Source organism: Balaenoptera musculus, chromosome 8 (assembly GCF_009873245.2).
Source record: "Balaenoptera musculus isolate JJ_BM4_2016_0621 chromosome 8, mBalMus1.pri.v3, whole genome shotgun sequence".
NCBI classification, from domain to species: Eukaryota; Metazoa; Chordata; class Mammalia; order Artiodactyla; family Balaenopteridae; genus Balaenoptera; species Balaenoptera musculus.
In genome coordinates this window covers 18,288,943-18,309,541 of record NC_045792.1, presented here as the reverse complement: position 1 = coordinate 18,309,541, position 20,599 = coordinate 18,288,943, and the positions used below count along the sequence as shown (strand labels likewise).

The window sequence follows — 20,599 nt, the reverse complement described above, 5'->3', positions numbered from 1 at the left end:
GTATATTTGTTATGAAAGAGAAGCTAAAAGCTATATTTCTCAGTAATAGAAACAACATTTTGGACTTTTTCCCCTGTTAAGGGGGGACCCTCTTTGATTGCAGCTAAGCCTAGAACTGTGCCTTTTGTGTGTTAGTGGGTGAGATACGATCTATTTCAGGCTCTCTCAGCCAGTAAAACTTGGAAGAAAGTGGTGTCACCCAATCTTGGGCTCTCACTAGGGGTCTTTTTTTAACTGCCCTGAGCCCCTCAGAGTCAATCTTGGCTGGGAGTCCCCTCTGTACCTCCTCCAAGCTGTTTCTTGGGGAAATACTTGTGAATTCAGTGTTTTCATTTTGTACAGTCAGTCCTCCATATCCATGAGTTTTGCTTTTGCAGATTGAACCAACTGTGCCTCGAAAATATATTTTTAAAAAATTCCAGAGACTTCCCTGGTGGTGCAGTGGTTAAGAATTCGCCTGCCAATGCAGTGGACAAGGGTTCGATCCCTGGTCCGGGAAGATCCCACATGCTGCGGAGCAACTAAGCCCATGTGCCACAACTACTGAGCCCATGTGCCACAGCTACCGAAGCCCACGTGCCTAGAGCCTGCGGTCCGCAACAAGAGAAGCCACCGCAATGAGAAGCCTGCGCACCACAACGAAGAGTAGCCCCTGCTCTCTGCAACTAGAGAAAGCCCGCATGCAGCAACGAAGACCCAAGGCAGCCAAAAATAAATAAATAAAATAAATATATTTATTTTAAAAAATTCCAGAAAGTTCCAAAAAGCAAAACTTGAATTTGCCATGCATCAACAACTATTTACGTAGCATTTCATTGTATTGGGTATTATGAGTAATCTAGAGATGATTTAAAGTATACTGGAGGATGTGTGTAGGTTATATGCAAATACTTCTCCATTTTATGCATAAGGGTCTTGAGCATCTATAGATTTTGGTATCTGAGGGGGTTCTGGAGCCAATCCCCCATGGATACTGAGGGACAACTGTATACCATTTTAAAACTTGCCTTTCTCAAGTATCTATTTGAAGTTCATAAAAATCTGCAGAGCAAGTTCACTCAGTCTAACCTTTGCTGAACCACTAAAGTAGAGTCCCTCTGTATCTGTGCACAATCCCTTTTTTCTCAAGGTACCTAGAAATGTTTATTCAATAGCAACTTGCTTTTTTGATTGCAAAAAGGGGGAATTTTAATTTTAAAAGTTTATTGTTTCTCTTTCAAATGATGCCATCCTGTGTACACCTGTATAGTCTGAGTACTACACAATTCCAGGTGCACCCCCCGCAAGAAGTAAATATCAATGGCTCCTCCCTACCCCCCACCCAACCTGGATTGAAGAGAGTGGTAGTCTTGACCCTATGCACAAAGATTATATATTTTTGATGTGATTGGATAACTGACTGGATAATTAATTTAATATACTTTGTTCTGGGGAGGAAAATGGAGCTGTTATTTGCTTTCATGCCATAACTCCCCAACTCTATTATTTTACTGAAATTGGTATTATACTTAATATTACAGAAATACAAATGTTATTTTTTTTTTATACATCTTTATTGAAGTATAATTGCTTCACAATGGTGTGTTAGTTTCTGCTTTATAACAAAGTGAATCAGCTACACATATACACACGTTCCCATATCTCCTCCCTCCTGCATCTCCCTCCCTCCCACCCTCCCCATCCCACCCCCCGAGGCGGTCACAAAGCACCGAGCTGATCTCCCTGTGCTATGCGGCTGCTTCCCACTAGCTATCTGTTTTACATTTGGTAGTGTATATATGTCCATGACACTCTCTCACCCTGTCACATCTCACCCCTCCCCCTCCCCATTCCCCCTCCCCATATCCTCAAGTCCATTCTCTAGTAGGTCTGTGTCTTTATTCCCATCTTGCCACTAGGTTCTTCATGACCTTTTTTTTTTTTTTTTCCTTAGATTCCATATATATGTGTTAGCATACTGTATTTGTTTTTCTCTTTCTGACTTACTTCACTCTGTATGACAGACTCTAACTCCATCCACCTCATTACAAATACCTCCATTTCATTTCTTTTTATGGCTGAGTAATATTCCATTGTATATATGTGCCACATCTTCTTTATCCATTCATCCGATGATGGACACTTAGGTTGCTTCCATGTCCTAGCTATTGTAAATAGAGCTGCAATGAACATTTTGGTACATGACTCTTTTTGAATTATGGTTTTCTCAGGGTATATGCCCAGTAGTGGGATTGCTGGGTCGTATGGTAGTTCTGTTTTTAGTTTTTTAAGGAACCTCCATACTGTTCTCCATAGTGACTGTATCAATTTACATTCCCACCAACAGTGCAAGAGTGTTCCCTTTTCTCCACACCCTCTCCAGAATTTATTGTTTGTAGATTTTTTGATGATGGCCATTCTGACCGGTGTGAGATGATACCTCATTGTAGTTTTGATTTGCATTTCTCTAATGATTAATGATGTTGAGCATTCTTTCATATGTCTGTTGGCCATCTGTATATCTTCTTTGGAGAAATGTCTATTTAGGTCTTCTGCCCATTTTTGGATTGGGTTGTTTGTTTTCTTGTTATTGAGCTGCATGAGCTGCTTGTAAATCTTGGAGATTAATCCTTTGTCAGTTGCTTCATTTGCAAATATTTTCTCCCATTCTGAGGGTTGTCTTTTGGTCTTGTTTATGGTTTCCTTTGCTGTGCAAAAAGCTTTTAAGTTTCATTAGGTCCCATTTGTTTATTTGTGTTTTTATTTCCATTTCTCTAGGGGCTGGGTCAAAAAGGATCTTGCTGTGATTTATGTCATAGAGTGTTCTGCCTATGTTTTCCTCTAAGAGTTTGATAGTGTCTGGCTTTACACTTAGGTCTTTAATCCATTTTGAGTTTATTTTTGTGTATGGTGTCAGGGAGTGTTCTAATTTCATACTTTTACATGTACCTGTCCAATTTTCCCAGCACCACTTATTGAAGAGGTTGTCTTTTCTCCACTGTATATGCTTGCCTCCTTTATCAAAGATAAGGTGACCATATGTGCATGGGTTTATCTCTGGGCTTTCTATCCTGTTCCATTGATCTATATTTCTGTTTTTGTGCCAGTACCAAACTGTCTTGATTACTGTAGCTTTGTAATATAGTCTGAAGTCAGGGAGCCTGATTCCTCCAGCTCCAATACAAATGTTATTTAAATGACTCCTTAGCTTTGAACCAAAATCAGTAAGGAAGTGTTTTACACATTTTATTTCACATGTTTTCATCTTGGATTTTCCATGCCTCTTATTCTCTTTGAAGGATGCAATTGGAAAGGAATAGTTTCATCAGTAGTTTGTACCAGCCTTCTTACTTATACATTCCCTGAAACATCTTCAAAAATGGTTTCCTGGGACTTCCCTGGAGGTGCAATGGTTAAGCCTCCGCGATTCCACTACTGGGGGCACGGGTTCTATCCCCATTCAGGGAAATAAAATCCCGCATGCTGCACGGCATGGCCAAAAAATAATGATTTTCTTTTTCTTTATTAATACATTTTTTAAATGGCAGTTCTTTTGAGATATAACACAACCACAAAACTCATCCATTTCAAGTATATAATTCAGTGGTTGCAGTATATTCACAGAGCTGTGCAACCATCACCACTATCTAATTTCAGAGCATTTCATCACTTCCAAAGATTTCATACCATTAGCAGCCGCATCCTGCACCCCACCCCCACCGGCCCTAGGCAAACACTAATCTACTTTTTTTTTTAAGTTTTCTTTTGATGTGGACCATTTTTTAAAAAGTCTTCATTGAATTTGTCACAATATTGCTTCTGTTCTATGTTTTGGGTTTTTTTTTTTTTTTTTTTGCTGCAAGGCATGTGGGATCTTAGCTCCCCAACCAGGGATCAGACCTTCACTCCCTGCATTGGAAGGTGAAGTCTTAACCACTGGACTGCCAGGGAAGTCCCACTAGTCTACTTTTTATCTCTATAGATTTGCCTATTCCAGACATTTCATATAAGTGGTATCATACAATAAATGGCCTCTTGTGATTGAATTCTTTCATTTAGCATAATGTCTTCAGGTTTCATCCATGTTGTAGCATGTATGAACTTGCTACTTTTTAGTGCTGAAAAATATTCTATTGAGTGGATATGTACCACATTTTGTTTATCCATTCATCAGTTGATGGACATTGGGTTATTTCTACTTTTTGGCTGCTATGAACAGTCCTGTACAAGTTTGCTTTTTTTCCTGTACACACTGTGTGTGTGTGTGTGTACTTCTGTTTTCAAGAGTCTTGGTTATTCACTTAGGAGTGCAGTTGCTAGGTCTTATGGTAACTGTATGTTTAACATTCTGAGGAACTACCATACTGTTTTGCAAAGTGGCTGCACCATTTTATAATCCCACTGGCAATGTAGGGAGGCTCTAATTTTTCTACATTTTCCCCATACTTATTTTCTGTCTTTTTAATTTTATCTGTCCTAGTGGGGTGAAGTGGTATCTCATTGTGGTTTTGATTTGCATTTCCCTAATAACTAATGATGTCGAGCATCTTTTCAAGTGTTAATTGGCCACATTTATATATCTCCTTTGGAGAAATATCTACTCAAGTCCTTTGCTTATTTTAAAATTATTAATTTTGCTTGTGGTAAACTACACATAATATAAAATTTCCATCTTAACCTTTTTTAAGTGTACAGTTCAATGGCATTAAGTACATGCTCATTTTGTACAAACATCACCACTGTCCATCTCCAGAACTCTTCATCTTCCAAAACTGAAACCCTGCACCCATTAAACACCAGCTCCCATTTCCCATTCCCCAGCCCCTGGTAACCATCATTCTACTTTCTGTCTCTATGAATTTGACTAGTCTAGGTACTTAGACTGTATATAGTGGAATCATAAAGTATTTGTCCTTTTGTGACTGGCTTATTTGTGACTTTGCATAGCGTCTTCAAGGTTCATCCATGTTGTAGCATGTGTCAGAATTTCCTTCCTTTTAAAGACTGAATAATATTACATTGCATATATATACCACATTTTGTTCATCCATTCATCCACTGAGGGACACTTGTGTTGCTTCCACCCCTTGGCTATTGTGAATAATGAACATGGATGTACAAATATCTGTCCAAGTCCCTGCTTTCAATTCTTTTGGGTAAATGCCGAGGAGAGGAATTGTTGGACAATGTAGTAATTCTATTTTTAAGTTTTTAGGAACTGCCATACTGTTTTCCACAGCAGCTGCACCATTTTACATTCCCAACAATAGTGCACAAGAATTCCAATTATCCTCACCAACACTTATTTTCTGCTTTTTAAAAAACTAGTAGCCATACTAATGAGAGTGAAATGGTATTTCTTTGTGGTTTTGGTTTATATTTCCCTAATGATTAGAGATTATATCAGCCAGCTCCGACTGCCATAACAAATACCATAGACTGGGTGGCTTAAACAACAGAAATTTATTTCTCACAGTTCTGGAGGCTGGGCAGTTCAAGATCAAAGTTCCAGCCAATTTGTTTCCTAGTAAGAGCTCTCCTCCTGGTTTGCAGATGGCTGCCTTCTCACTGTGTCCTCACAGGGAGGAGAAAGAGAGATCATTCTCTCTTCCTCTCTTTCTAAGGTCACCAATCCTACTGGATGAGAGCCCCACCCTTTTGACCTCATTTAACCTTAATTATCTCCTAAAAGTCCTATCTCCAAATACAGTCACATATGAATTTTGCAAGAACACAGTTTGGTCCATAGCTGTGATGTTGAGCATATTTTCATGTATTTATTGGCCATTTGTATATCTACTTTGGACAAATGTGTATTCAAGTCTTTTGTCCACTCTTAAATAAGGATATTGGTTTTGTTTTGAGTTGTAGAAGTTCTTTAATATTCAGGATAATAACCCTTTATTAGGTATAGGATCCACAAATGTTTTCTTCCATTCCATGAGTTGCCTTCTCACTCTGTTGACTGTGTCCTTTTTTTTTTTTTTTTTTTTTTTGACTGTGTCCTTTGATACTCATTTTTAAATTGGGTTATTTATCTTTTTATTGTTGAGTTGTAAGAGTTCTTTATATATTATGGATACAAGCCCCTTACTAGGTATATGATTTGCAAATATTTTCTCCCGTACTGTGGGTTGTCATTTGACTTCCTGATGATGTCCTTTCAAACACAAAAGTTTTAAATTTTGATGAAGTCCCATTTACTTTTTCTTTTGCTTCTTGTGCTTGTGGTGTCATATCTAAGAAATTATTGCCTAATTCAAAGTCATGAAGTTTACTCCTATGTTTTGTTCTAAGAGTTTTATAGTTTTAGCTCTTACATTTTGGTTTATGATCCATTCTGAGTTAATGCTTGTATATGGTATGAGATATTCCTTTTCTTTTAATCCCTAAGAACATAATCATTTTAGCATGTTTTTACTAGATTCAATATGAAAAAAAATTAGTAAAGTGGGTTTTTTTGTTTGTTTGGGGAGATTTTTTTTTTAATCACTGACTCATTGCACACATGGGAAGCCACATCTATTTATATCACCAAAAATATACCTCACTTGGATTAAGCTCATTCAGTCTGTTTTATAAGCAGAGAAACCCAAGCATAAGGTAACAGCAGGAATGGCTGCCAATGGCAGTTGAGATAACACTCATTGAAAGATTATGAGTAACATTTTGATTACAAATAAAAGCATGGTCTCATCTTTTTAGTCCAAAATTAGCTACAACTACATATCATCTTTTAGTCTGATTAATGGCAGAGTAACAATTAGAGTGGGAAAGAGATTAGCAAATTATTTAAGATGTCAAGTGCAGTTAGTGTGTCATTTTATCATAGATAATATAGTAAAGCTCATAGCGACAGGTGTATGTAATAAATAAGAACTGAGAATACTCAGATCTTGAAGAGTCAAGGTAATGTTTCTAAAATCAGCATTATTTCGTTGGATTTGATTTTCTTCCTCTGAATTGTCATACTGTTGAATTGGGCTTTGATTTACTGACACTCTAAGATTTGGTGTGGATGTTCTTTTTGCTTTGCAGGATGCACAGAATCAAAAATTAAAGACAAGTGTATGGTATCGTGAGGTAAATGATTCTGTTTTCTTCCATGCATGCTGGACTCCTGAACTCGATCTGTTGCAAGATGTAATTATTAGAAGAAATAGATACTATCTTGTGTTTCTAGTTCTTTATGTCTGCAGCAGACCTGATTTATTAGAATCTGAGTAAGATACATGGCCGTGGTTTCTGGTTGGGGCAACCCTCTTCAGGAGTTGAATGGAAAGTCCTCTCCCCTGACAGATAGAACCAACAGGCTGATCAATTGAGTTATTCATCCGCATCCCTCTTCAGTTCTTTGATGAGATTGACATTGCCCCTTTGTGATGTTTCCTTTTTGGCTACAGGTTTGGGATGATGAGTTTTTATCCTGGAACTCCAGCATGTTTGATGAGATTAGAGAGATCTCCCTACCTCTAAGTGCCGTCTGGGCTCCTGATATCATCATAAATGAGTTGTAAGTGTGCTGGGGTGTGTTTCTGTGGGGTTTAGGCTGCTTAGAATATTCAGGCCGGTTGCTGCTTCCTTTAAGTCATGGTTACTATTTTTTGTTTCTCAACTTGAAGAAGAGCATACTGTTGGGAGTATTCAGGTTAGAAGTACCATGAGTTGACATCATTTAAGATACAGATTTGATTGCTAATGCTTGATGTTACTCATGGATTATGTCTGTGTGTGTGTGTGTGTGTGTGTGTGTGTCTGTGTCTGTGTGTGTTTTATAAATTTACTTATTTATTTTTATTTTTGGCTGCATTGGGTCTTTGTTGTTGCACGTGGACTTTCTCTAGTTGAGGCGAGCGGGGGCTACTCTTCGTTGCGGTGTGTGAGCTTCTCTCATTGCAGTGGCTTCTCTTGTTGCAGAGCACGGGCTCTAGGCGTGCGGGCTTCCGTAGTTGTGGCACACAGGCTCAGTAGTTGTGGCTCACAGGCTTAGTTGCTCCGCGGCATGTGGGATCTTCCCAGACCAGGGCTCGAACTCGTGTGCCCTGCATTGGCAGGCGGATTCTTAACCGCTGCGCCACCAGGGAAGTCCTATGTCTGTGTTTTAACATTAGCAAGTGAGTTGACTTACAAGGGTGTCATTGCTGAACCCACCTTTGCCAGGGTGGCTATCTCATGTAAAGTGTGATTCTGTCTTTGCACTTCTAGGCTAGTCTTGGGTGTTACAGTCACTATCATCTTATAATCAGTTCTGTTTATGTATTGGAATGACTAAAGCGCTTTCTGTAACAAAGATCTTTTGTGTTTCATATAGTGTGGACATTGAAAGATCACCTGATCTTCCCTATGTTTACGTGAACTCATCTGGGACCATTAAGCACTCTAAGCCCATCCAACTTGTCTCTGCATGCAGTTTAGACACATATGCTTTTCCATTCGATATCCAGAATTGCAGCCTAACCTTCAATAGCATTCTGCACACAGGTAAGCCATGAGAGGTGGAGCCTGCTAGTGGGCAAACACACTTGTGCTGGGTTGGCACACATAGGTGAAATTATTATATTATGCTGTCCCTCAGGTCTATTTTATTCTTGCACATAATTGACTTTTTATAAATCTAAATCTCTTCTTGCAGTTATTTGGCTCCTGCTGTAATTCAGACTAAGTACAGTATTGTGCCCAGAGATATTGCCCTTTGCTGCTGTTGGTTTGAAAATACAATATTAGGCTTCTACTGCCATTGAGAATGTTATAGAAGTCTCATACTATAGACAATGGAGTACAAACCCTCAGTTCATAGCTGCTTTTTTTCATGACCAGAAAGTTTTTATCTCCCATCCCTACCCCTAATTCAAAATGGTATATTGAACCCCATCTCCATAAGACTGTCCATGTGGGGACAGGAGTAAAAAGGAAGGATTTGAATTGCGAGTTGGAAAAGTGGGTTAATAATGGTGCCTCTCTCCATGGGAAGTCAACTGTTTCTGTTGTTTTCAGTGGAAGATGTAGACCTGGCCTTCCTGAGAAGCAGAGAAGACATTACACATGACCAAAAAGCATTTTTGAATGACAGTGAGTGGGAACTTCTTTCTGTGTCCTCAACATACAACATCCTGCAGAGCAGCGCTGGAAACTTTGCACAGATTCAGTTTAATGTAGGTCCTCCCCGTTCCTGTCCCTGTTGCCCTCTTCTCTGCAGTCTTTCACCTTCTCTATTGGGCTGAGGAGTCTCTCTCCTGCATCTTCTCATTCGTTATCACCTAAGTACAGGTGATTCCAATGGTTCCAACATCCACTTGCATTTTGGCATTTCAGAGACCAGAGATTCAGCCACAGATCCTGGACTCCTGCTGTAGCTATTCCATATGTGAATATAAAGAGAATGGTTTTCAGACAGAGACCTGAACCAGCCACTACAGCAGGAATCTTCAAGCCTTTCAATACATATAACAGCCTCACTTTTAATTGCTACTGAGAGAGAGAGAGAAAAAAAAAAAACCCCACAAACAACAGCAACAAAAAATTGGGAGAAGAGTGTCTCTTCAACATTAATGTCCTGTTTGCAATTGAGTAAATTATTAATTAATCCCAGATGCAAATGCATAAAATTATCATATTATTAACTTGAGTATCTTGAGGGATTAGCTAACAAATCACCTGCAGGATCCACAGAGACCACTGGTGGTTTCCGGATCAGAGAGAACAACTACTCTAGAACGACGTGATAAGAACCCAGACTTCTCAGATGTGCCACCGGGAATGCCCTTGGCTGCACTGTTCCTGGGGAAATTTGTCCAGCAGACACCTGGGGGGCAGTTGGGAGCAGGACAGTGAAGCCTGATACCTTGCAGTCCAGGGGCACCGTTCTTCCTTCCCTCCTGGCAAACCATCCTGACATGTGGTCTGCAGCAAGTTTCTGCAGCCAGCAGACTTGTCATTAGTATTCAGCCCTGCTTTTCTGCACAAAGTCAGCTGGTGGTGGGAGCTGGGGGCAGTGGGAGGGTCTTTCATGCCAGGTAATCTGATTGAAAAGTAGAGACTAGACAGGTCAGGATTGCACAGATGAATTCACACAGATGAAGTCTCCTGGAAACAAACCTTTTGAATAAGAAGGAAAAGTCAGACTAGACTAAGGTGCTACTGTTACAATGGATAATCATATGCTAAGTGGAGTGGTGGTGATGAAATAAGCGATTATTGAGGGCACAGAAGTCCTCCATTGGTTAAAAGGTGTGGTATGCAGCTTTCTAGCAAAGAGCTTGTTAAATCAAGGCCTCTTAGACACAGCTGTGATTTGAACCTGACTAATCTATAACGCCGGGTACCAGCTAATCCCAATTCATACCTTCCTTGCGGTAGGGCTTGGGTTCTTGCCTATTCTGCTTGGTTTTTATCAAAGCTTGCATTGTGGCTTGTTTGTCCACTTTTTTACCAAGAGAAAGGGAGGGGAAAAAGAAAGCTTTTTTAATTTCAATGAGTTTCTTGGCTAAGAGTAAACACCTCATTAATTTTAAAGATATCAGCCCACAAACATTATTGATGCAGCCCGAATAATGGAGAGCATTAAAGGGAAATGTGAGGGAGTAGCACGTGCAAGGTGGAACACAGTCATCTATCAAGCACTCCGGAGAACGCTGCACACACCATTACCTACACTGCACGGAGGAGACAAACAAAGATGGGAGACGGGGCAGGTAAACAGGAGTGTGTGCTCCCGCGCACACAAATGAACTTTCTCCATAGAGCAGGCATTATTTGTAGTTACATGTCACCCTTTACCCTAAATATTAATTGTCTTCTCAACAGTGGCAAGAGGTTTTCTTTTTTTACTTTATTTATTTATTTGTTTGTTTATTTTTGGCTGTGTTGGGTCTTCGTTGCTGCGTGCAGGCTTTTCTCTAGTTGCGGCGAGCGGCAACTACTCTTCGTTGCTACACGTGGGCTTCTCATTGCGGTGGCTTCTCTTGTTGCGGAGCACGGGTTCTAGGCGTGCGGGCTTCAGTAGTTGTGGCTCGCGGGCTCAGTAGTTGTGGCTTGTGTGCGGGCTTAGTTGCTCCGCAGCATGTGGGATCTTCCCAGACCAGGGCTCAAACCCATGTCCCCTGCATTGGCAGGCAGATTCTTAACCGCTGAGCCACCAGGGAAGTCCTGGCAAGAGGTTTTCTATGTCCTAGCTCCATGTTAAATATGATGAACAGAGGCGTAAAAGATTGTTAAAGAGAGGAGACGATCTCCTCCCTGGATCTCAGGGACCAAGGTTCCATTCCTTTGTTGTCTTCACTGCCACGCTTCTTCTCCATTCAGTGTTTACATTGAAGGGGGCTGGAGGGGACATCGATTCGATTTCATGCTCTTGGAACTTCTGCCTGGGGACCTTTGCCCTGGGGGTTAAGGTTGGTTATCTAGCAGGCTGCCTTCCACCCTGGCCCTCGGGAACAGAGTAGGGAAAGAATCCTGTGAAGAGCCACAGATCGTGTCTGGTAAGGTGGGGAGCCAGACTCAGGAGCATTCCTTCAACTTTGGAAGATAAAGTAGATTGAGTGACTCTCCAGTTCAGTTCTTTTTCCCCCTCGACCTCTTTCAGCCTCCCTGACTCCGCATTCCCACTATGTGCACCGTGTCGGCTCATGTTCTCCTACTCCGTGCCAGACATCCTACTGTGAATTTAGCAATCAAGTCACCCTGGGGTCCTTCAACGACCTTTAGCCAATAATGTGAAATTCAGAGCCCGGTTCCATGCCAACATTGGGCCTGCCAGGGTCCTGACAGCAAAGGGCCAGCTCCCTCTCAATCTAATCACCTCCTGTGTCCAAGTCCAGGCTACCCAGCAGAGGGTAGGGAACGAGTGGGGCAGGCAGGAGGAACAAAGATCTATTCTAAATACGTCATCAGCCTGGGCCTGATGTATATGCTGCCGTTGATACTGAACCAAATGCTCCGGGTGCCCCGTTAGTCCCGGCTAACGTGCAATCCTGTCTGCAGCTCCAGGACATGTATTGTTGATCAGAGGGCACCGCTGACACTTTGGAGTCAGGCTGCATTCCACAGGGGGCCCAGAGCACAGGCACTTCTGCCTACGAGGATGTCTGTATGCAGCCTGGCACCCGATCCAGCAGCCATGGGAGGGGAGGTTTCCTCCAATACATTGTCAGAGGTGCTGGTTCCCAGAAACAGCAGGGTGAACATTTGATTTCTATATGGTAGTGTTTTGTTTCTTTTTTGTTTTTTAAAGAATGAGGGTAGAAGTGAGAGGCGGTAGAAATAAAATTTGAGAACTCATGTTGGATAGAAAAGGGTGGACCGTTGTGGGAACTAAAGTGAGCCCGACCACAGATGTCCTCTCACTGCCTAAATGCTCATGCGGCCAGAATTGGGAGGCCCACAGGGGACTCCTAGAAAAATGCAGAGGGGCATCTGGGAAAGAAAGGCGCCTTGTTTACCCTCATTTTCAGGTGTAATTTTCCTTTCTAGAGTAGGGTAGATTAATTTTGTTGAGATATCCATTGAATGCAGCTCATAAACTTGATAGAAGATCCTTCTAAGCTCTATTAGGTCACTCCAGAGAGAGAGAGAGAAAGAGAGGAGAGAGAGACACACACACACACAGATATATATATATTTATACACATAGAGAGAGAGAGAGAGAGAGAGAGAATTTAGACCCCTAGAAGCCCTTCCAGGGTCACTCAAGGAACGCTGGAATCACGGACTTTCTGCTAATCCAACCCGACCCGTGGTCTAGATCCAAGAAACTCTCACTCTTGTGCAAGGATCTTACTTAAATGGCTGCAACTTTCCCATTCTTTCTGAATTGGGAATGTTGGGAGGGGCTTGTGAGAGGAGGAAAATGGGCTTCTGTATGAAGCGTGAGTCTGGGCGTCAAAATTCCAACTATGTCATAAAGATGGTCATGCAAAATTGAGTACTGGTGAGGTCTACCATCAAGGAGGCAATTAGAAGCTAACCTTGGGGCCTATTCCATCTCCAAGGAGCTCTCCACATACACATTCTGAATTAGATTGATCTCTTTCATTAACATCAATAGGCTCCAAATACCTTTGTGTACTTATTATTACCTGGCTTTAATGGATAATGAAATTGTGGCATAATATTGCTAACACCTGAAGGGTGTCTAATGGAGAACACGGACTGAAACCAAAGTGCTTTTTCTTCCCCTTCTGTGGAATTTAAAGGCACCAGCTCCTTTAGTCCATTAGAAATGATGGGCTCTAGGTAGGGGCAGTTCTGCAGAGAGTGGTATCTCACTGAGCTGGTGACATACCGTCCCCTGGCATGCAGGGGTCACTGCCTGACATGACCTGCAGAGAGGTAGCCCTCCGAACACTGACCTTAAGATGAGAGCCCCCCTTTGGGCTCACTCCACTCTCCCACCCCACTGGAGCTAAAAGAAGCGTTATTAACAGATTCTAATACAGCTCAGTGAACACCTTTTGTGTTCTTATCACGCACCAAGCTCAATGCTGAGCACTGAGGACACAAGCATGAATAAAACAAGACTCTTGGTTCCTATCACGGGTCTCAAAATCTGCCCAGGGAGACATGATAACAGTAACCACAAAACCAAGCACTGACTCCAAATCAGGCACTGTTTTAAGAGGTCGTACTGGAATCCTCACATCTCTATGAGATGGGGACTCTAAGGATCCACGTTTTTACAAGTGTTTGAATTGGGGTGCAGAGAAGTTAAGTATCTTAACCAAGGTTATAGGGTGACTGGTGGAGGCTGGACTTGACTCCAGAAACTATGTGCCTAATCCTATATGATGGTGACACACAAGTAAAGATAAGCAGTAATATTCCAGTCCAGTCTGTGGCATCCTTCCACTGTGTGTTACTGGCCAAGTCGCCTGTATTAGTTTCTTAGGGCTGCTGTAACAAAGTACCACTTTAAAACAATAGAAATTTCTTCTCTCTCAGTTCTGGAGGTCAGAAATCTGACATCAAGGTGTTGGCAGGGTTGGTTCCTTCTGAGCGCTCTGAGGGAGAGACTGCTCCATGCCTCTCCGTTAGCTTTTGGTGGTTGCTAGCAATCTTTGGCTTTCCTCGGCTTGTAGACATATCACTCCAATGCCTGCCTCCATCTTTACATGGCATTATCCTTTGTATGTCTCTTTTCTTCTTCTTACAAGGACATCAGTCATATTGGGTTAAGGGCCCACCCTATTCCATATGACCTCACCTTAACTTATTTCATCTGCAATGATCCCATTTCCAAATAAGGTCATATCCTGAGCTTCTGGAAGGACACGAATTTTGGGGGGCATTATTCAATCCAGTACCATCTGCCACCCTCTGACTCCCCCAAATTCATGTCTGTCCCATGTGCAAAATATAGACGCCCTATCCCAACATCCCCAAATGTCTTAACCCATTCCAGTACTGATTCTAAGACCAGAATATCACCTAAGCATAAACTCAGAAAGTCCCAAATCTTGTCATCAAATCAAGTGTAGACTGTGGGTATGGTCCATTTTGGGGCAAACTTCAATCTGCAGACTTGTGAAATATCTAGCCATCAGAATCTGGTTCCTGATCCCATAAGACGTGGGTTGGGGGTTTGAGGGGCAAGAGTAGAGACCTGTCCTGTCACCAGTTCTAACTCTATTATTTAGGATAGTGCCTGATACTCTGTTCATGCTCAATTCATGTTTCTTGAGTGGGGGAACAAAGGGCTTTGAGAATCAAAGGAGATCATGAAAACAAAACATTTCCGAAAACTGTGGGATAAAATTAGAGTTTCTTTAGGCTGCACTGGGCTTGTAGAGAAAATTAGTCTAGTCCATAGGTAACATTGCCCCCAGATCAACTTAAAGAAAAAGGTGGGTCCTTTGTGCTTGAAGAAAACCAAAACTGTAGGAAATATTTGATCTGTCTTAGGAATTGGAACATCCTTGCTAAAAGGCAGAAAAATGGCTAAGGTTGTTCTGGAGGGTCTGTCTAGTTTTACGATTTTACAAGCCAAACATAGACATAGAGCTTTCTGCTTTATGTCACAGCCCAAGCTAATTGTCCACACTTGTACCTACCTGTTTACTTTCAGCTATTGTTGATAGCCAGTGAGGAGTATCCTCACAACAGGACAGGCTACATACTTTGTGGGGCCTCGTGCAAAGTGAAAATGCAGGGCCCCTTGCTTAAAAATTATTAAGAATTTCAAAATGGCACAAACCCAAGCATGGGCGCATCTCAGTGCAGGGCTCCTTGTGACTGCATGAAGCTGGCCTGCCTCCCAGCCTCTTAGCTCTTGCCAGGCCTCTCCCCTGGCACCTTGGGGAACATGAGGTTTGGTGAAACTGCACTTTCCTAGGAACCAGGGACCCTAAGGAGCCACACTGCCCGTCTTTGGTTCTGTCCCAGATTTCCATTCACTCTCTGCATCAGCCTCTGGGTGGAGAAGAGTCATCTCAGCGTGTGCTATTTACATGGGAACTTTATTTAAAGAGTACAGCAGCTAATCTCAATTGTACCCAAGATGCTTGGCAAGGCAAAAGTAAACTGCTTTTTTAAAAAGGGAAAAATCAAGGCATGGAGAGGTTCGATACCACCCAGAATCACTTAAACCAGCACATCAAATTGAGGGGCTTGGGAACTCTGCTGTTCCTTTGACTCTAAGTCTGGGCTCTTTCTGCTTAACCAACATGCCTACTGGTACTTTTCTTTAGGGTGGTATTCTTATTCCTTTCATCTCCTTTATGTAATGTCCACCATGAAGTCTCTGGGGGTCTTCCCACTTCTACCCTCCAGAGACAGCAGGCTTGGTCGCCCCCATCTCCCCATATGGCCAGATCACCAACAGCCCAGGTGGGGTTCACAACACAAGAGCCGCTGTGGACTCTGGCCCCTTGACTCCCTTCCCCCTGCACCTCCTAACCACGGCTATGTCTGTCACAGCACAACGAAGGGAGTAGAAAGGTGCAGGTTGATGACAGGTCATGGTTTTCCTTGTTGACTGCACTTGGGTAAAAATGTATTTTAACCAAATGATTGCAAAGCAGTGAGTGTCACTCTGGTTTAGATATTTGCAGCCAGTTATGTCTCATGTGAAAGACAATAGCCAGACTACAATCCGCCGAATGGCTCTGGTCTGCAGAACTCCACTGAGTCAGGACGTGCTTCCAGACCCAAAGACTGGGGAGGCCCTGCTCTCACCAGCAAGGTGACATCTGGTCTCACCCAGCCAGGCTCTTCGCCCACCACCTTCTGCTCTGTCCCTGCTCTCTGCCCTGGCTCCCGTCTATGTGATCCGCGTCCAGAGAGGGAGGCAGAGGTGAGAGAGAAGACCCTGAACTCAGCTCAGAGTAGGCTGTATGGGAAAGAGCACAGGGCTTGGAACCAGAAGATGTGGGAGCACATCCCAGCTCTGCCACTTACTCAGCTGACCTAGGGGCTGAGCTTTATTTTTAAAAATCTATAAAGTGGGGATGCTCTATTACCTGCCAACAAACTGACAGTGAGGAGTAAATAAATCACATCCCACGTGAAAAAGTATCTAGCACACTATCTGACACGTAGAAATCGGTCAGCTGTTTGGTGAATCAGAGAAATGGGAGATTTCAGACATCATGTTTTTCCAAATCTAATAGCAACATGGCCCAGAACATTCATTTGTTCAGTAAACATGTATCGAATACCCACTGTAAGATAGGTATTATTTCTGGCCCCATGAAGGATTTAAAAATGCCATTTTCACCCTCAAATGGTCATTGCAAAGCGGTAAGTGTCTGATGGGGAAACAGCCCTGTCATATCATAGTTTCTCTCCAGGAAGGATGAGAGTAGATTTTGTGTTAATTACAGACATCTCCTATTCCCATCCCAGAGAAGCTATGTATAACAAAATGGCAACAGCCATCATTATAATTTTATGAGTCTTAAATTCCCAGCTAAAAAACTGCTCAGCAGCTCTCTGCCCAGCGGTGCTGCAGGTCCTGCTGGGTATCTGCAGTTGCCCCCACCTCACATCTACTTTTGCTCCTGGAGGCTGGTCTGCGGCCTGTAGAGTTGGGACTCCTGGTCATGTTTGTCCAGTAGCGGGCAGGGGAGACAGTGGCAGGAGATTGGAAGGAGGGGGAGAGTGAGTGGGGCATTTATCTCTCCATTTCTCCCCACCCCATGGCGTCTCCGCCAGCTGGCTGTGCTCCTAAGAGGAAGCCACAAGTCCAACCAGCTTTCTGTCCCCTCAAGTTCCAACCACATTCCCAGTCTTTGGTCCCTTCAGGCCTAAGGGTAGGAACAGCTGACGCAGTCCCCCGAATCCCAGGAGTATTGTCCTCCTCCTTGTGGTTTCTCTATGTCCTGCCCACACCTTGTCAAGCCCTCCTCAACTTTTCCAGTTTAACTGTGCTATTTGTTCCTAACCAGACTCTGACAGATACACAGGTGCTAAAGTGTTTGCATTCCAGGTAAGAAGAGAGACTAAACCAAAACCAATACAATATGTTGCAAACTAAATGGTTTAAAAAGAAAGATTATGGTGTAAGACCTGGTTTTAAAACAGTTTCTCACTCACTAGCTATGTGAATTTGGACAAGCAATTTAATCTCTAGGAACCTCAGTTTCCCGGTTTGTAAAATGGAAATAATAATACCCAGCCCGGTGAGAGAGTGGTAGTGTATATATGGACATATATACACTATCAAATGTAAAATAGATAGCTAGTGAGAAGCAGTCACATAGCACAGGGAGATCAGCTCGGTGCTATGTGACCAGCTAGAAGGGTGGGATAGGGAGGGTAGGAGGGAGGGAGATGCAAGAGGGAAGAGATATGGGGATATATGTATATGTATACCTGATTCACTTCGTTATAAAGCAGAAACTAACACACCTTTGTAAAGCAATTACACTCCAATAAAATCGTTAAAAAAAATAATAATAATACCCAGCCCTCGGAATTGTTGTGAGGATTAAATAAGACAAATCATATGAAACACTTATTCCAGTGCCTGGCATAGAGCAAGTGCTAAATAAATGGTAACTTCTTATAATGATTAATAATATTAATATTAGTTCTATGTAAAAGCTTAAAGGATTTTTTTCTGTTTTCTAAACCACAAGATAATCTCCTATTCTAAACTACATAGACTTTTCATATTACGCAGAAATGTTGGGACGGCAGAAAGCGTTCTTGGCTAGGGGTTTGGCCAAACATTTATCCATTGGCTTAGACCTTCTTGTCAACAGATTCCTCGTCCCTGCCCAGGTGGTGATTCGCAGGCGCCCACTGGTCTATGTTGTGAACCTGCTGATTCCCAGCATCTTCCTAATGCTCGTGGACCTGGGGAGCTTCTATCTCCCGCCCACCTGCCATGCCAGGATTGTGTTCAAGAGCAGCGTGCTGGTGGGCTACACCGTCTTCAGGGTCAACATGTCTGATGAGGTGCCGAAGAGCACAGTGAGCACCCCTCTGATTGGTAAGCAGCTCCGGGGTCGCTAGGTACCTGTCTTGCATCACTTCTGTCCAAGATCTGATGTTGCCTTTCAGATGGGGAAGGTAGAGGCCCAGAGACCCCTGCTAACTCCACCTCCTCTGGCTCCTTCCCTCAGGGGCCTTCTTCACGGTCTGCATGGCCTTCTTGGTTCTCAGCTTATCCAAGTCCATCCTGTTGGTCAAATTCCTCCATGATGAGCAGTGCAGCCGGCGGCAGTGGACCCTCTTGTGCCTTCGAGGGGACACCGATGAGGAAGGGCCTAGAATGGATCCCTGGGCCCAGCTCGCTGGGATAACAGGTTTGTGAGAAGCCTTGAGGTCCCTGCTTGGTTCTGCTTTATCACCCTCAGCCTTAGTTCCCATGGGTGGAACAGCAGGCCGTCTTGAGTCAGCTGTATGAAAAAATGGAAACACCTGCTTCTTAACCTCTGCCCTGCATATTACATTACCTCCCTGGAGACTGAAGACCGTCTCCTGCTGGCTTGCCAGAAAGCCGCGTGTCAGCCTAGAGATCTGGGCCTCAGTCCCCTTAGCTTTTTTTTTTTTTTTTTTTTTTTTTTTTTTTTTATTTATGGCTGTGTTGGGTCTTCGTTTCTGTGCGAGGGCTTTCTCTAGTTGCGGCAAGTGGGGGCCACTCTTCATCGTGGTGCGCGGGCCTCTCACTATCGCGGCCTCTCTTGTTGCGGAGCACAGGCTCCAGACGCGCAGGCTCAGCAATTGTGGCTCACGGGCCTAGTCTCTCCGCAGCATGTGGGATCTTCCCAGACCAGGGCTCGAACCCGTGTCCCCTGCATTGGCAGGCAGATTCTCAACCACTGTGCCACCAGGGAAGCCCCCCTTAGCTTGTTTTATTTTCCAGTTTGGAACCATTGACCCCAGAATAGCAGAGTGCGTGCATGTGCACGTGCGCGCACACACACATACAAATAGTTTGTATACATTTGGGATCTGATCGCTTAGTGTGCAAAAGTATACAAATCATCCCAGTGTTCCCTTTGGCAACACATATACTAACACTGGAATGATACAGAGGTTAGCATGGCCCCTGTGCAAGGATGACATGCAAAGTCATGAAGCAGTCCATATTTTCACTGTATCCTTGAAAGTTGCCAAGAGAGTACATTCCAAAAGTTCTCATCACAAGAACAAAAATTTGTAACTGTGTGTGGTGATGGATATTACCTAGGCTTATTGTGGTGATCATTTCACAATATATACAAACATTGAATCATTATGTCGTACGCTTGAAACTAATATAATATGTCAATTATACCTCAATTTAAAAAAAAAAAGAACCATTCCAGCCCCTAAAGCTCTAAGTCAACGTGGGGTGGCTGCTAGCTCAGAAAAATCTCCCGGATGGATGTAGCCTCGACACCCTACTTACACAACACCCTACTTACACAACACCCTACTTACACAACACCCTACTTACACATCACCTTACTTGCTGTGTTCTCCAGGGGTTCCTTCAGTGCAGTCTTGCCTCCCCTCAGCAGGTAGGGAGAGGGTCCCCAATCCTAACTAACCCACTGCCCAGTTTTGCCCACTACCTTTCTTGAAGGTTGAGGCCATCGGCTTCAATGGGAAGGCCGGGGGAGCCTTGGTAGCCCCTGGCTCACCTAGAGTGTCTTCCTCTCATGTAGAGCCCCCCATCTGTCAAGAGCACCAGGCCCAGCCAGGGACCCTGAGGGAAGTCTGGTCCCAGCTTCAGTCTATCAGCAGCTACTTGCAGACCCAGGACCAGGCGGACCGACAGGAGGCTGAGTGGCTGGCCCTCCTGGAACGCTTTGACCGACTGCTTTTCCAAAGCTATCTCGTTGTGCTGGGGTTCTACACCATCACCCTGTGTTCCCTCTGGGTGCTGTGGAGTGGCTCATGAAGACCCAAGTTTGCTGATCTCCATCAATGTGTTTGCATGGCACTTGGGGAAGGCTGAAAAGTTTTTGTGGGGATATTGGAAGGGGACAAATGATGGGGTAAAAAGTTCTCCAGCCCCCATTGCCTCTTTTCATTCAGCCCAGGGATGCACATCATCTAATTTGCTATTGAATGACCCAGGAGTAATGCATTCATGATGAAAATGCATAAACAGTACAAGGTATCCAGTGAAAAGTAATCCTGCCCTCTTACCCAGTTCACTCCCCAGAAGTAACCACCGTTAGCAACCTCTTTC

At 43.3% G+C, this 20,599-nt stretch overlaps 1 protein-coding gene and 1 non-coding gene across 2 annotated transcripts in view; both read left to right on the top strand.

The window, feature by feature from the left end:
* HTR3B (5-hydroxytryptamine receptor 3B) overlaps nucleotides 1–20,306 on the top strand; it is a 35,485-nt gene extending 15,179 nt beyond the window's left edge. Inside the window, exons 3-9 of the mRNA XM_036861185.1 lie at nucleotides 7,018–7,062; nucleotides 7,383–7,492; nucleotides 8,291–8,460; nucleotides 8,974–9,131; nucleotides 18,196–18,406; nucleotides 18,540–18,722; nucleotides 20,070–20,306. Coding sequence (XP_036717080.1) covers nucleotides 7,018–7,062; nucleotides 7,383–7,492; nucleotides 8,291–8,460; nucleotides 8,974–9,131; nucleotides 18,196–18,406; nucleotides 18,540–18,722; nucleotides 20,070–20,305 — 1,113 coding nt within the window. The 3' untranslated portion in view covers nucleotide 20,306. The remainder of the gene's footprint in view (nucleotides 1–7,017; nucleotides 7,063–7,382; nucleotides 7,493–8,290; nucleotides 8,461–8,973; nucleotides 9,132–18,195; nucleotides 18,407–18,539; nucleotides 18,723–20,069) is intronic.
* On the top strand, nucleotides 19,410–19,513 carry LOC118900341. Its single transcript, XR_005021118.1, has one exon. It is a non-coding gene; the product is annotated as a U6 spliceosomal RNA (small nuclear RNA).
* Nucleotides 20,307–20,599: the final 293 nt, after the last annotated feature.